This window comes from Carcharhinus amblyrhynchos, chromosome 13 (genome assembly GCF_965287045.1).
Source record: "Carcharhinus amblyrhynchos chromosome 13, sCarAmb.v2.hapA, whole genome shotgun sequence".
Classification (NCBI taxonomy): Eukaryota; Metazoa; Chordata; class Chondrichthyes; order Carcharhiniformes; family Carcharhinidae; genus Carcharhinus; species Carcharhinus amblyrhynchos.
Window position 1 is genome coordinate 25,403,441 of NC_137336.1, and position 13,452 is coordinate 25,416,892.

At 41.7% G+C, this 13,452-nt stretch overlaps 1 protein-coding gene across 1 annotated transcript in view; it reads left to right on the plus strand.

The window, feature by feature from the left end:
• The window catches only part of LOC145351779 (organic cation/carnitine transporter 2-like), a 79,516-nt gene extending 66,437 nt beyond the window's left edge, over positions 1 to 13,079 (plus strand). The window contains exons 8-10 of the mRNA XM_080201403.1: positions 2,992 to 3,174; positions 5,519 to 5,654; positions 11,232 to 13,079. Coding sequence (XP_080057529.1) covers positions 2,992 to 3,174; positions 5,519 to 5,654; positions 11,232 to 11,316 — 404 coding nt within the window. The 3' untranslated portion in view covers positions 11,317 to 13,079. The remainder of the gene's footprint in view (positions 1 to 2,991; positions 3,175 to 5,518; positions 5,655 to 11,231) is intronic.
• Positions 13,080 to 13,452: the final 373 nt, after the last annotated feature.

A 13,452-nucleotide genomic window follows, 5' to 3' on the forward strand; every position in this document is an offset into this window, starting at 1 on the left:
GATGAACTCTAGGAGTCATCACATATGTGCATCACTGTATTTTGCAAACGTATTTCCTTCTGTCCTTCTAAAACAAATTCACCAATCACTCAAGTAGCATTGGTAAACTATATTGCGTGTTCTTTATTCAAAGATTACAGTAGTATATACATGCTACTTGAGGGTTCTTACAAACATATCTTACATGGTCAATTGACAAATACAAGTGCTGGGTCCCATTATATCTTCTCTACTGATATATACAGTTTATGGACATATGCACTTAAAGGCATACCACAACACCAACTTTCTTATGTCTACAGCTTCTTTCTTACACAAAGCTTTGATTTGATCTGATTTATTATTATCACATGTATTAGTATACAATGAAAAGAATTGTTTCTTGCATGCTATATAGACAAAACATACTGTTCATAGAGAAGAAAAGGAGAGAGTGCAGAATGTAGTGTCACAATCATAGCTAGGGTGTAGAGAAAGTGTGAGGTAGGTCCATTCAAAAGTCTGATGGCAGCAGGGAAGAAGCTGTTCTTCAGTTGGTTGGTATTTGACCTCAGACTTTTGTATGTTTTTCCTGATGGAAGAAAGTTGAAGAGAATATGTCCAGGGTACATGGGGTTTTTAAATTCTGTTTTTCCAAGGCAGTGGGAAGTGTAGGCAGAGTCAACGGATAAAAGGCTGGTTTGCATGATGGATTGGGCTACATTCACGACCTTTTGTAGTTTCTTGTGGTCTTGGTCAGAGCAGGAGCCATAGCAAGCTGTGATACAACCAAAAAGAATGCTTTCTATGATGCACCTATAAAAGTTGGTGAGAGTCGTAGGTGATATACCAAATTTCTTTAGTCTTCTGAGAAAGTTAACAAACTGAAGGTTCTTTAATCTTCTAAGAAAGGTGGTGGGCTTTCTTAACTGTAGTGTAGGCATGGGGGGGAGCCAGAACAGGTTGTTGGTGATCTGGACACCTAAAAGCTTGAAGCTCTCGACCATTTCTAGTTCATCCGCAATGATGTCCTATTTCAAAACATTCATCCTGGTTAAATTCCATTATATTTTGTGTACAAGTAGTTTCAAATGGAAGATTGAAATGGGACAGTGCCCTCTACAGGGCACCTGGAAACTGAGTGAACAACTGTGCATCTCCTTAACCAAACAAACTGAAGGTTCATGAAGTGAACAGCATGAGGTCTAAACAAAGAATTTCCATTCTATTTGTTCTTGGTTTGTGAGTGTCACTGGCAAGGTCAGAAATTGTTGCCCATCCCTATTCACCCTCGAGAAGGTGGTGGCAAGCCGTCTTAATCTGTTGCAGTCCATATAGTGTAGGTACAAAAACAATGCTGTTAGGGTGAGAGTTCCAGGTTTTTGTTTACCTGGTTTTGTCCAAACAACATTGAAGGAAAGGTGATGTAGTTCTGAGTCAGTGCATTATGTGACTTGGAGGATAATGCGCAGGTAGTGATTTTACTCATGTTCTTCTAGAAGTTAAGTGGCATGGGTTAGGAAGGTTCTTTTGAAGGAGCGTTGATGAGTTGCTGCAGTGCACCTTTTAGGTACAACTGCTGCCACGGCATGCCAGTTGTACAGGGAGTAAATTTAACGTGGTGGTTCAGGTAATGATCAGGTGGGCTACTTTTGTTATGGATGGAATCGAGTTTATTGAGTATTGTTGGAGCTGCCTTCATCCAGACAATGGAGAGTTTTCCATCGTACCACTGATTTGTTCCTTGTAGGTGGTGGACAGGCTTTGGGGAGTCAGAAGGTGAGGTACTACCCGCAGAATTCTAGCTTCTGACTTGCTCTTGTTTTCACAGTACTTACGTGGATGGTCCAATTACATGTCTAGACAATGTTGATTCACATATTGTTTTTGGTTGTGCATTCAGAAATAATATATGTCAGAGGGAGATGGTTAGATTCTGTCTTTTTGGGTTATTTCTGGGTGACGTGAGTGTGATTTTCTACTTATCACCTGACATCTGAACATGTCCTAGTCTTCCTGCAGATATCTGTTTTAAATCTTCTATCATCATTCCTCAAACACTTAACAGTTGCCCTTCCATCCTTGCAACTTACTTTCCCATCTCCTACTTCCCTTTCCTCTCCAAAAGTCCCCCAGTTGTGTTGCTGGGTCCCAAATTTGTCCCCACTTTTCTTAGAACTGCTTGTTTGAATTTTCCCAGTCAGGTTTCTACCCCTGCCAAGGCACCGAAGTGGATCTCATTAATTCACAAATGACATCTTATGAGGCTGTAACTACGATAAAATTTCCCTTCTAGTCCATCTATTTTCAGTCTTTGACATGTGCAGTAGTTGGCCCCCTTTAGAAGCGTACATTAGAAGGGTCATGTGACCTGATCACCCAATGGGGAGCAAGCATGGGGTTACCCTTTCGAATCTCTTCTCAGTGTTTATTTGTTTGCTCCATCTCCATACAGCAGCTGGAAACTTCTTATCTCCTTTAAAAGATGCTATAAATATATATATATATATATTCAAGTTATTGGAATTTAAGCCAAATGGTTGAGGCGTCTTTTCCTTTCAACTCAGTAATTATAATATCAGGATTAAGGGGCCAACTTTATGACTGCGTGCCTTCAGTGCAGAACCTCATCCATTAGGGACATATGTTGGAAAATTGTGGATGTATATTTGGAAGCACCATCAAGAATTCCTAATCTGAATACCTAACTGCTGAGGGTCATTAAGAATGTTCAAAGCTAGACAGATTTTTAATCAGTAAGGAAATTAAGGGTTTTGGAGATAAGGCGGAAAAGTGGAGATAAGGAATACACCAAAGCAGCCATGACCTCATTGAATGGCAGAGCAGACTCGATGGATGGAATTACCTACTTTTGCTCCCACGTCTTATGGTCTGAGCCAATAGCACGTCTTTGGAAAATCTGTCCATATATTAAGTGTATTGAAATTTACAGACAGGTACTTGTAAACTAGTCCGCTTTCCGTAAATTTATCAGTCTGTATTTTTTTCTAGACCTTTCAGCACTTGCCACCATGTTGGTGATGATTGGAAAATTTGGGACCTCAAGTGCCTTCTCCATGGTTTATGTTCACACTGCTGAGCTGTACCCAACCGCGGTAAGGAACATGGGTGTTGGAGTGGGCTCCACAGCCTCCAGGGTGGGCAGCATCATCTCACCTTACATTTTTTATCTTGGTAAGTTATCAGTTTAACTTCTATATGTAATTTATGAATTATGTATGGAAACTAACACATTTTCTTGTTTTAACTCAAACCAACTGACCATTCTCAAATTCATACTATTCGAGTATATAACCCATGAATGAATGAGAGAGTCATTAAAGCATATTGGTCTTGGGACATTCTGGGCCCAGAAAGCATGGTTTCAGACAACAGACACATCCTCAACACGGGAGGCAGTAGTCTGAGCTGGCTGGCTGACAGGCAACAGCAAGGCCACTGATGGTGTAGTATGGCAGTGATGGGAGGATAAATGCTATAATCCTGAGACAGGACAGCAGGATTATGCTTCACAGAACTGTCACTATTAAATTGGTGATGTCTCAGAAAGCTAAATTATCTGCTGGAGCATTGATTGCTGGACTGCTGTGAGAGCCTGTAGGCCCCTTTGTGTATGGAGATTCACAACCTCATTAGCAGTAGACTTTCATGACAAAAAGAATGGATGATTACAGTCTGAGCTCCCAGTTCAGCACTCACATTGGCTGGCATATGTCTGTGCTGTAATGGAAACTGAGACATCACCCATCAGACGCTGCATCACAGCTGGGTCTACAAGTTCGATCATTGAGTTCACCACTGTTTCCACACTAGAAGGGATAAGCTCCAAGCTCTGCACAAATCCCTGTTTCAAGGTTAAGCCAGACTCTCCATGCTCCTTTACAGTGGAAACAGTCTCTGTGGCAAGTCTGTCAAAGTATCAAATATCTCTGTGAACATGCCCATCAGCATCCTATATGCCATTCCAGTGAAGTTCTCACCTGAATCCTGACAGAAGAACTTAACAGTGATATCATTCTGGGTTGGCTATAGTCCACTCATGCTCAGTGACTCAATAGGCATAATTTAATGATTCCGCCTTCTATGGCCATCTGGGAGGTTGGATGCACCATAGAGTTGGAAGTCAAGGCAGCAGGATGGAGTGTCCATCGTCTTCCCAACATCTAAGTTATTCAGGTGTGGGAAAGGTAGAATTTAGCCTTTCCAGCCAGAGGCCAATTGAGGAGTCCTGCTCCACACGCGCAGATCAGGGCAGCACTACACCACAGCAGGATACTGCCTGGTAAAATCAGGTGACCTGCTTAGTTTTGCACACTCAGTGTTGGAGGAGGCCCACCTGATCGGGCACTCTGTAGTCAACAAAGGTATTATATAAAATGATATTTCATCTCCAAATGTCTGATGACCATGTTTTCTGCATATGCATTTATGAGTGAGCATTTCTGTGAATTTCAATGTGTTCAAATCTGGGTGAATATGTATATATTCTCTTGGATAGCTCCTCAGAATTGAAGATGACTTGATTCCACGTTAAAAATAACTTCTCAAGTGACTGCAGAGTCCAGTGTACAATGTGCGACCAACAGCCCCTGTCATAGGTGGGGCAGAAATTGGTTAGAGGAATGGGTGGGTGGCTTCCTGGACTGTCATATGTTCCTTTCACATTCAACACTTGGCTTCAGCTTGGTCTTGGCAAAGAAACTCAAGATGTTCAACTTCATCCCGATGCTTTTTCCCTATTTAAGGCAACAATCAGCAATTCCAAGGTATCTATAGCAATGTTACATTTTTCAAGGAGGCTTTGAGGGAGTTTTTGAAGTATTTCCTCTGCCCTCCTGGAGCTTGCTTGACATATCGAAGTTTCCAATAGAGTGTTTGTATGGAAAATCTCATGTCAGACATGTGGACGATGTGTCCCACTCAGCAGAGCTGATCAAGTATGGCCAACACTTTGTGCTGGTGATGTTGACCTGAATGAGAACACTGATGTTGGTGCACCTATCCTGCCAATGGATTACCAGCTCATTTTCATCTCTGACAATACTCTTTACTTTAGGCTGAAACTAAGAACTTGACAATTATTGCATTGGCCCAGGTGTGCAGGACATTCTGAAATATGCACACAAAATAGTTAAAACCATGGTGCAGCATGTTGGTGTCTTAATGCACTGCATCACAGAAAGGAAGGTTCATGAGTTAGAACTTGTAACAAATCAAGGATTAAATTCCTAATCTATCCATGTTGCTTCCACCTGAAAGTACAAGAAAAAACCAAATAATTCCAACCCAGTTCTCCAGTTTCCTACCTCTTCATTAGGAGATGCTGCTTGACAAAGAATCAAAAACAAGCAGAGGAAAAAATGGAAATGGAAATAGCCTCATATTGTTTAAACATATTTACATTGAATAAACATTAAACGGTGGTTATTGAACACAAGACGTGTTTACATGTATCGCCTATGATTTAATGTTGATATGCCAGTTTTCATCTTATAATTTATGGTTTATATTTTCACAGGCATTCATCATGAGTTTCTCCCCTTTATTCTGATGGGAGGCTTGACAGTGTTTTCATCAATTCTGGTCTTGTTTCTGCCCGAAACGCGCAATGTTCCTCTCCCAGAAACAATTGACCAGATGCAGAAAGTTAAGATGTAAGTGTAAATAATGTTTATGATTTAGTCTTTTTTCTCAATTTCTGCTCTGATCAACTTATATTTCTGTAATGCTTTTAATGTAAAAGAGGTCCCAACAGAGGCGAAAAGGAGCGAACGTCTTTCCCAAGTGACAGCATTAGAAGAGATGATCAAAAACCTGGTTGAAGATATGTGTTTTGAACTGGGCAAGAGAAATAAAGAGCTGAGAGTACTTGGAGAGGGGATTCCGAAGAGGATTGCTGAATTTTCTGCAAGGGAAGATTGAGCAGGTTGTGTTGGGAATAGTGTGGAGACCAGGTTCAAAGGACGAAAGAGTGGAGAAGGCTGTAGAGGTGAGGAGAAGTTAGGTTTTGCAGAAATTTGTTGACAAGAATGAGAATTTTAATTTCAATTTATCGTGGAATATAAGAGCCCAGCAAGAATGGAAGCTATGGGTGAGTGGGATTTAGTTAGAACTGGATTTAATGGCAGTGTATGGAGAATGAGAGGCTGGCAAAGGTGTTCTGGAAAATTTAGGCACCTTCCTATCCCTTGTAATGGCTAGGAGGCAAGAATAGCCACAGGATAAAAAACGCATCACCTTTCACCCAATTAAGTCCAGAGGGGGAAGGATTGATAGCCAGTTAAGGACCTCATGTTGGTATCTGTGGGGATTGAGGAAGGGCAGGGGTGGGTGGGTAGTGTGAGTTGGCCACACCATGTGGTAAAGCTGCCAGGTATCCCTGGTGAACCTGATAGCTGCCCAGAATTGAGTTGCTCCTGCTCAGTCCCTTTACCCTACAGAGGGACCAACCTGCAGCAGAGGTGCACCCCAGCAGGAAGATCCAACCTTCCTGCCCATCCCACTGGGCCATGCCTGACTGCTTATAGTTTCAGCAGAAGACATCATTCCCAGTGACATGGTTGGACTTTCAAGCTACCACCAAGGAACACGGAGAGAAATCATGGGCCATGGTGCTTCTCCCAAGCCAGTTATCTTTGCAACCCCCAACCCCTTTAACCTTTCCCTTCACATCCTTCAGGAACCCAAATTTGGGAACCATAGTTGAACTGAGGTGACTGAGGAGCAGTTGAAGGTGAAACAATTGTTAAAGATGAATCAAATGTGTCATAACTGGTAAGAAAGCACATCACTGGAGAATGAATTGGAGATGGGCAATGAATATAATGAGGGAGATGACATGATTTAGTATGTCAAATGCTGAAGTGACGTTAAGGAGGACAGGAAGGATAATGCCTTATGATCACAGTCACAGAAACAGTGCCTTTGACCGGGGCTTTACAGTGCAGAAACATACCGAAAAAGGAGTCAGATAGGGAATTGTGGGAAAGGGAGTCGCCATTACTCAGAAATAACAAAATGTTCAAGGAGCTTGGGTGAGGGGAACAGATTAAATCAGAGGTTGAAGGAAATAGATAGATCAAGGCTTGATTTTTTGTGATGATAACTTTGAAAGGACAAAGTGAATTAGTGCCAAAAGATAAAATGCTAGAAAATCTCAGCAGGTCTGTCAGCATCTGTAAGGAGAGAAAAGAGCTCTTTTCTCTCCTTACAGATGCTGCCAGACCCGCTGAGATTTTGCAGCGTTTTCTCTTTTGGTTTCAGATTCCAGCGTCTGCAGTAATTTTTTTTATATAGCGTGAACTATGAACTGTTGAAGAGCATTGGCATTAGGAAGGATGGTGGTCAGGAGCAGGAAGAAAAGGATCGAAAGGGCAGAAGATATGTCTTATTGGAATCCATGAGACTCAGTTCATTGTAATTCCTGTCAGCATATTATTTTACTGTATATCATCTCTAGTTTCAGAGCTAAGTGGTCAAGATGTTAAGCAATGATGAGATATTTGACTTTTGGAGCTTTGAATTCCATACTTCCACTTCCCAGCAGAGATGCCTGGAGAGCCCCAATATTACACACACAGCTCTGTGCCTGGTGCTACCTCCCGGCTACCACTAAGGTGCTAATTCTCTTCAGACATAATCCAGAAGTTTCATCATGTGACCTCCTGCCTCCACCCAACCCATCTGGTTAAAGGACCCATCTGGAAAAAGGAGGCTTATGTTCGGATGAGACGTGAGGGCTCGGGTAGTGCACTAGAAAGCTTTCGATTGGGTAGGAGGGAGTTGAAGAGTGAGCTAAGAAGGGCTAAAAGAGGACATGAGAAGACTTCGGCTGATAGGGTTAAGGAGAATCCTAAGGCGTTCTATAGGTATGTCAAGAACAGAAGGTTGGTTAGGGCAAGATTAGGGCCAGTTATAGACAGCAGAGGGAAGTTATGTGTGGAACCGGAGGAGATTGGAGAGGCATTGAACCAACATTTCTCTTTGGTGTTCACGCAGGGGGACATGGATATAGCTGAGGAGGACACTGGGTTGCAGGGGAATAGAATTGACAGTATTACAGTTGATAAGGAGGATGTGCTGGATATTCTGGAGGGTTTGAAAATAGATAAGTCCCATGGTCCGGATGGGATTTACCCCAGGATTCTCTGGGAGGCAAGAGAAGTGATTGCAGAGCCTCTGGCTCTGATCTTCAGGTCGTCGTTGGCCTCTGGTATAGTACCGGAAGATTGGAGGTTAGCGAATGTTGTCCCATTGTTTAAGAAGGGGAACAGAGACTTCCCCAGGAATTATAGACCGGTGAGTCTCACTTCTGTTGTGGGCAAGGTTTTAGAAAAAATTATTAGAGGTAGGATTTATAGTTATTTGGAGAGTAATGAATTGATTGGAGATAGTCAGCATGGTTTTGTGGCGGGTAGGTCGTGCCTTACTAACCTTATTGAGTTTTTTGAGAAAGTGACCAAAGAGGTGGATGGGGGTAAGGAGTGGACGTGGTGTATATGGATTTTAGTAAGGCGTTTGATAAGGTTCACCATGGTAGGCTTCTGCAGAAAATGCAGATGTATGGGATTGGGGGTGATCTAGGGAATTGGATCAGGAATTGGCTAGCGGATAGGAGACAGAGGGTGGTGGTTGATGGTAAATATTCATCATGGAGTTCGGTTACGAGTGGTGTGCTTCAGGGATCTGTTTTGGGGCCACTGCTGTTTGTAATTTTTATTAATGATCTGGATGAGGGTATAGTTGGGTGGATTAGTAAATTTGCTGATGACACCAAAGTCGGAGGTGTGGTAGATAGTGATGAAGGGTGTCATAGTTTGCAGGAAGACTTAGACAGGTTGCAGAGCTGGGCCGAGAGGTGGCGGATGGAGTTTAATGCGGAGAAGTGTGAGGTAATTCACTTTGGTAGGAATAACAGATGTGTTGAGTATAGGGCTAACGGGAGGACTTTGAATAGTGTGGATGAGCAGAGGGATCTAGGTGTATGTGTACATAGATCCCTGAAAGTTGGGAATCAAGTAGATAAGGTTGTTAAGAAGGCATACGGTGTCTTGGCGTTTATTGGTAGGGGGATTGAATTTAGGAGTCGCAGCGTTATGTTGCAACTGTACACAACTCTGGTGCGGCCGCACTTGGAGTACTGTGTGCAGTTCTGGTCCCCACATTAGAACATAAGAACATAAGAACATAAGAAATAGGAGCAGGAGTAGGCCATCTGGCCCTTCGAGCCTGCCCCGCCATTCAATAAGATCATGGCTGATCTGTCGTGGCTCAGTTCCACTTTCCCGCCCTCTCCCCATAACCCTTAATCCCCTCTCTTATCAAAAACCCATCAACCCGCTTCTTAAAAATATTTAGCGAGGCAGCCTCCACCACTTCAACGGGCAGAGAATTCCAGAGATTCACCACCCTTTGAGTGAAGAAGTTCCTCCTCAACTCCGTTCTGAACCGCCCCTCCTTTATCTTGAGGCTGTGCCCCCTAGTCCTACTGTCTTTTTTGAGCGGGAAGAGTCTTTCCACCTCTATCCTATCCATCCCATTCATCATCTTATACGTCTCAATGAGATCTCCCCTCATTCTTCTAAACTCTAACGAGTACACAGGAAGGATGTGGAGGCTTTGGAGAGGGTGCAGAGGAGGTTTACCAGGATGTTGCCTGGTATGGAGGGGAGGTCCTATGAGGAGAGGCTGAGGGATTTGGGGTTGTTTTCGCTGGAAAGAAGGCGGCTAAGAGGGGATCTTATTGAAACATATAAGATGATTAGAGGTTTAGATAGGGTGGATAGTGATAGCCTTTTTCCTCTGATGGAGAAATCTAGCACGAGGGGGCATGGCTTTAAATTAAGGGGGGGTAGTTATAGGACGGATGTCAGGGGTAGGTTCTTTACCCAGAGGGTGGTGAGGGATTGGAATGCCCTGCCTGCTGCAGTTGTAAATGCGCCTAGTTTGGGGGCGTTTAAGAGATCCGTGGATAGGTTTATGGACGAAAAGGGATTGGTTTAGGTTAGTGGGTCATTGTTTTTTAACTGGTCGGCGCAACATCGTGGGCCGAAGGGCCTGTTCTGCGCTGTAATGTTCTATGTTCTATGTTCTAAACACTCTGCTACACCACCAGCAGTTTCCTTGTTTCTTCAGCATTGCTCATTATAAAATGCCAGCGATGGTTCAGTTGATTGTGCTCTCATCTTTGAATCAGAAGGATGAGTTCAGGTCGCACCCCACACACTCAATAGAATGTCGGGTTATCATCATACTGCTAATTATGGGCACAAATTGGCTGCTGCATTTCAAGCATAGTGATTATACCTCAGACATACCTCACTAGCTAGAAAACACTCAGATGATTTGAAGTCATGAAAAGTGCTATACAAATTGTTCTTTTATGATTTCTTTTTATAAATTCCTCTCTGATTTTCACCCATGATGATCACAGCAGTCACCCAACATGTAACTTATTTCATTCCAAAAGGGTTGGCGACCTTAGGAACTTCTGAGGTTAATTGCAGAACCTTCACTCAAGTTTCTAATCATGCAGCCCACCACTGATCTCGCAGTGAACTTACTATCTCATGATCTGTAGGTTAATATGACAAGTTACAGCAGATTTACTTGCAAAACTTGCAATGGGCGTTAGAAGAATTAAGATGTCATCTGGAATTCCAGTGACATTGATTTCATACCATATCAACAGTTCTAACAAGGAAAATAAGCCTAACATCTGTATGAACTTAGCGTGTGACATATTTTTTCATTCCTCCTGCTCATTTATTGTTGAACATAGCTAATTTGTACTTGTTTCGCCTACCAATTGAGATTAATTTTTCGGATCAGCCTGAACTTGATAAAAGGTGCCAATCTGACAAGCAGAAAGCGGGATTCTACAATCTTATCCATGGCCGTCCTGTTGCAAATGAAAACGGAGATTTCGGCATTCCAGCTAAAACTCCATTCACTTTCAGCAGCATTGGAGAGCCCCAGCCATGAACAAGGATGGAGATTTTCGGCAAGAAAATTTGCATTACCAGTTTGCCTAACATCCTAATGTGTTTTGTATTTAGCAGTCGATGACATAGTAATGACACACTTCAGCAAAGTCCATTATCAAATTACCTGACCCTTTAATCTTTTTGCAGTATTGAAATAAGAATATTCTGCTTGAAAAAAGCAACTATATCTACCCAGTGAAACAGGACAGGAATGATTTCATTGATTTTCATTTGATTTGATTGCAGGTTCAAAATTAGAGATACTCACAGAAATCACTATTATAGAAATGGAGAAAACGCTACAATGGTCTGCAAAAAGGAGGAAATTTAAGGCAGTCCTGGTCACAGATCAGTAGCAATGGAAAAATGGACAATCAATCCTTTATTTCCAGCTAATATAATGGACTAACATTATCTCCTGTGAAATATATTTAGCAATGAAATTGATATACTCAGGGACCATTGGCAAATACTCATTGACAGGAATTTGAAGTATTTTATGTTTCTTAAATTTTCTCACTTATGTTTAGAAAGAATAATGTATTATTATGTAACACAAAACTTTGTACTTCAGATTGGGCTAAAAGTGTGCTATGTACTCAATTTTAATATTTGGTCAAAGGATCAGTGGAGCTCGCTGGCCAGTTGGTCATCTACTTCTGCAATGAAGAATTGGCTACAATTTTGACTTTCATTACAACCAGTTTGTATATCGCAGGGCACCAAGCAAAATTCCGATGCAAGCTCTGTGGTTTAAGGCCTTGCTATATTGGGCTGTCTCACATGAAAGCAAAGACAGGGAGTGTAAGTAAGGCAATAGCAGCTCAGATTATTTTTGTGGAAACTAAAGGAGTATTCCTGTTCCTATGAATCTGACAAAAATAATCTTAAAATTACTGTCAATGTACCTAATCAGTTCCTATCTCCTCTGGCACATACTTTTACAGGTTTGAATCTAAAATGGCTTCCTAACAGGAGCATACACTGAAAACATGCAGGAAATTAGTATGCCCAATAAGAAACACTCTTCAAAATGTCACCAGCCTCCTCATTGAAGTCAATAGGACAGTCAGGTTACCAACTCCATTTGAGTCCTCAGTACCCTATTATTGCCAGGCAATAGAAGCGAATGTCAACCTTATTTGGGTCACATCCTCTCTCTGGTTTCTTCTTCTGGAAGGAACAATTTTGCCAAAGACCATGAAAGAAACAGCAACATCAAACCAGTGTTTTCCTTTCAGCTGATTGCTATTCCTGTTAACTGTTCCTCCTGCTTCATTCATTCAACTTCAGTCCAAATTCTCAACATTAGGGCAAATGTGGAAATGATGGCCCAGTGATCTTATCACTAGGCCAATAATCCTGAAATTCAGCTACACCATGGGGACCAGGGTTCGAATCCCATCATGGCAGATGGTGGAATTTTAATTCAATAAAAACATCTGGAATTAAGAATCTACTGATGACCATGAAACCATTGTTGATTGTGAAAAAAACCCTGGTTCACTAATGAGCTTTAGGGAAGGAAATCTGCCATCTGACTCCAGAGCTGCAGCAGTGTGCTTGACTCAACTGCCCCCTGAAATGGCCTGGCAAGGCATTCCTTCTCAAGGACAGCTAGGGATGGGCAGTAAATGCTGGCCAGCCAATGATGCCCATGACCCAAAAATAAATTTTAAAAAATAGATCATCAGATTAGATACAGGGAGAAGAGATTTAAAATCAGCAACAGGGTCCTGAACTAAATTTAAAAGGAAAAGTTATCCTTTACTATTGAAGAAATGGAGTAATAAGTGATACAAATATTCTGATTGGAATGATAAAGGGTAGGAAATATTGTATTTGTGGCTGATGATATGTCAATGAGAATTTAGATGGGAAGAAAATATTGCAATTTTATCTACTCTGGGTGGCGTTATTGGGATTACATATGATACAAATTACAAATTAACATTTACGATGTCTTTTTAAACAAAAATCATCCTCTGGAGCAAGATGTGGACATTTATCTGAAGCCGTAGTTCGATTGCGAATTGTGAATGCATTCATTAATGATGTTCAATTCAATTATACTGCAATACCATTTTCCTGAAATGATTTCTTTTTTGTTTGTTGATCTCTGGATTACAATTATTCACCTTATTAGGAAGTGTGGGTATTCATTGTGGATTGCTAAGCGATTGATGATTGTGAGGAATAAGATTGTAATGGAGGATTCGTTCATTCATTTATTCATGTGTGCTCTGTCTGAACACAGATCCTTGCCTTGTTCTTTGCTGATGCTTCATCCTGAGCTATTTTCTTGAGTTTTTGTCACGTTTGCTTGCCATTATATTCCAGTCTCAAGGTCAGGACATGGAGGCAGGTCAAAAGCCTGTCTCCATTTGAATGAGAATCAAACAGAATCATAAAATTGTTAAAGCACAGGAGGCCATTCGACCTATCATGTCTGTGCAAGCTCTTTAAA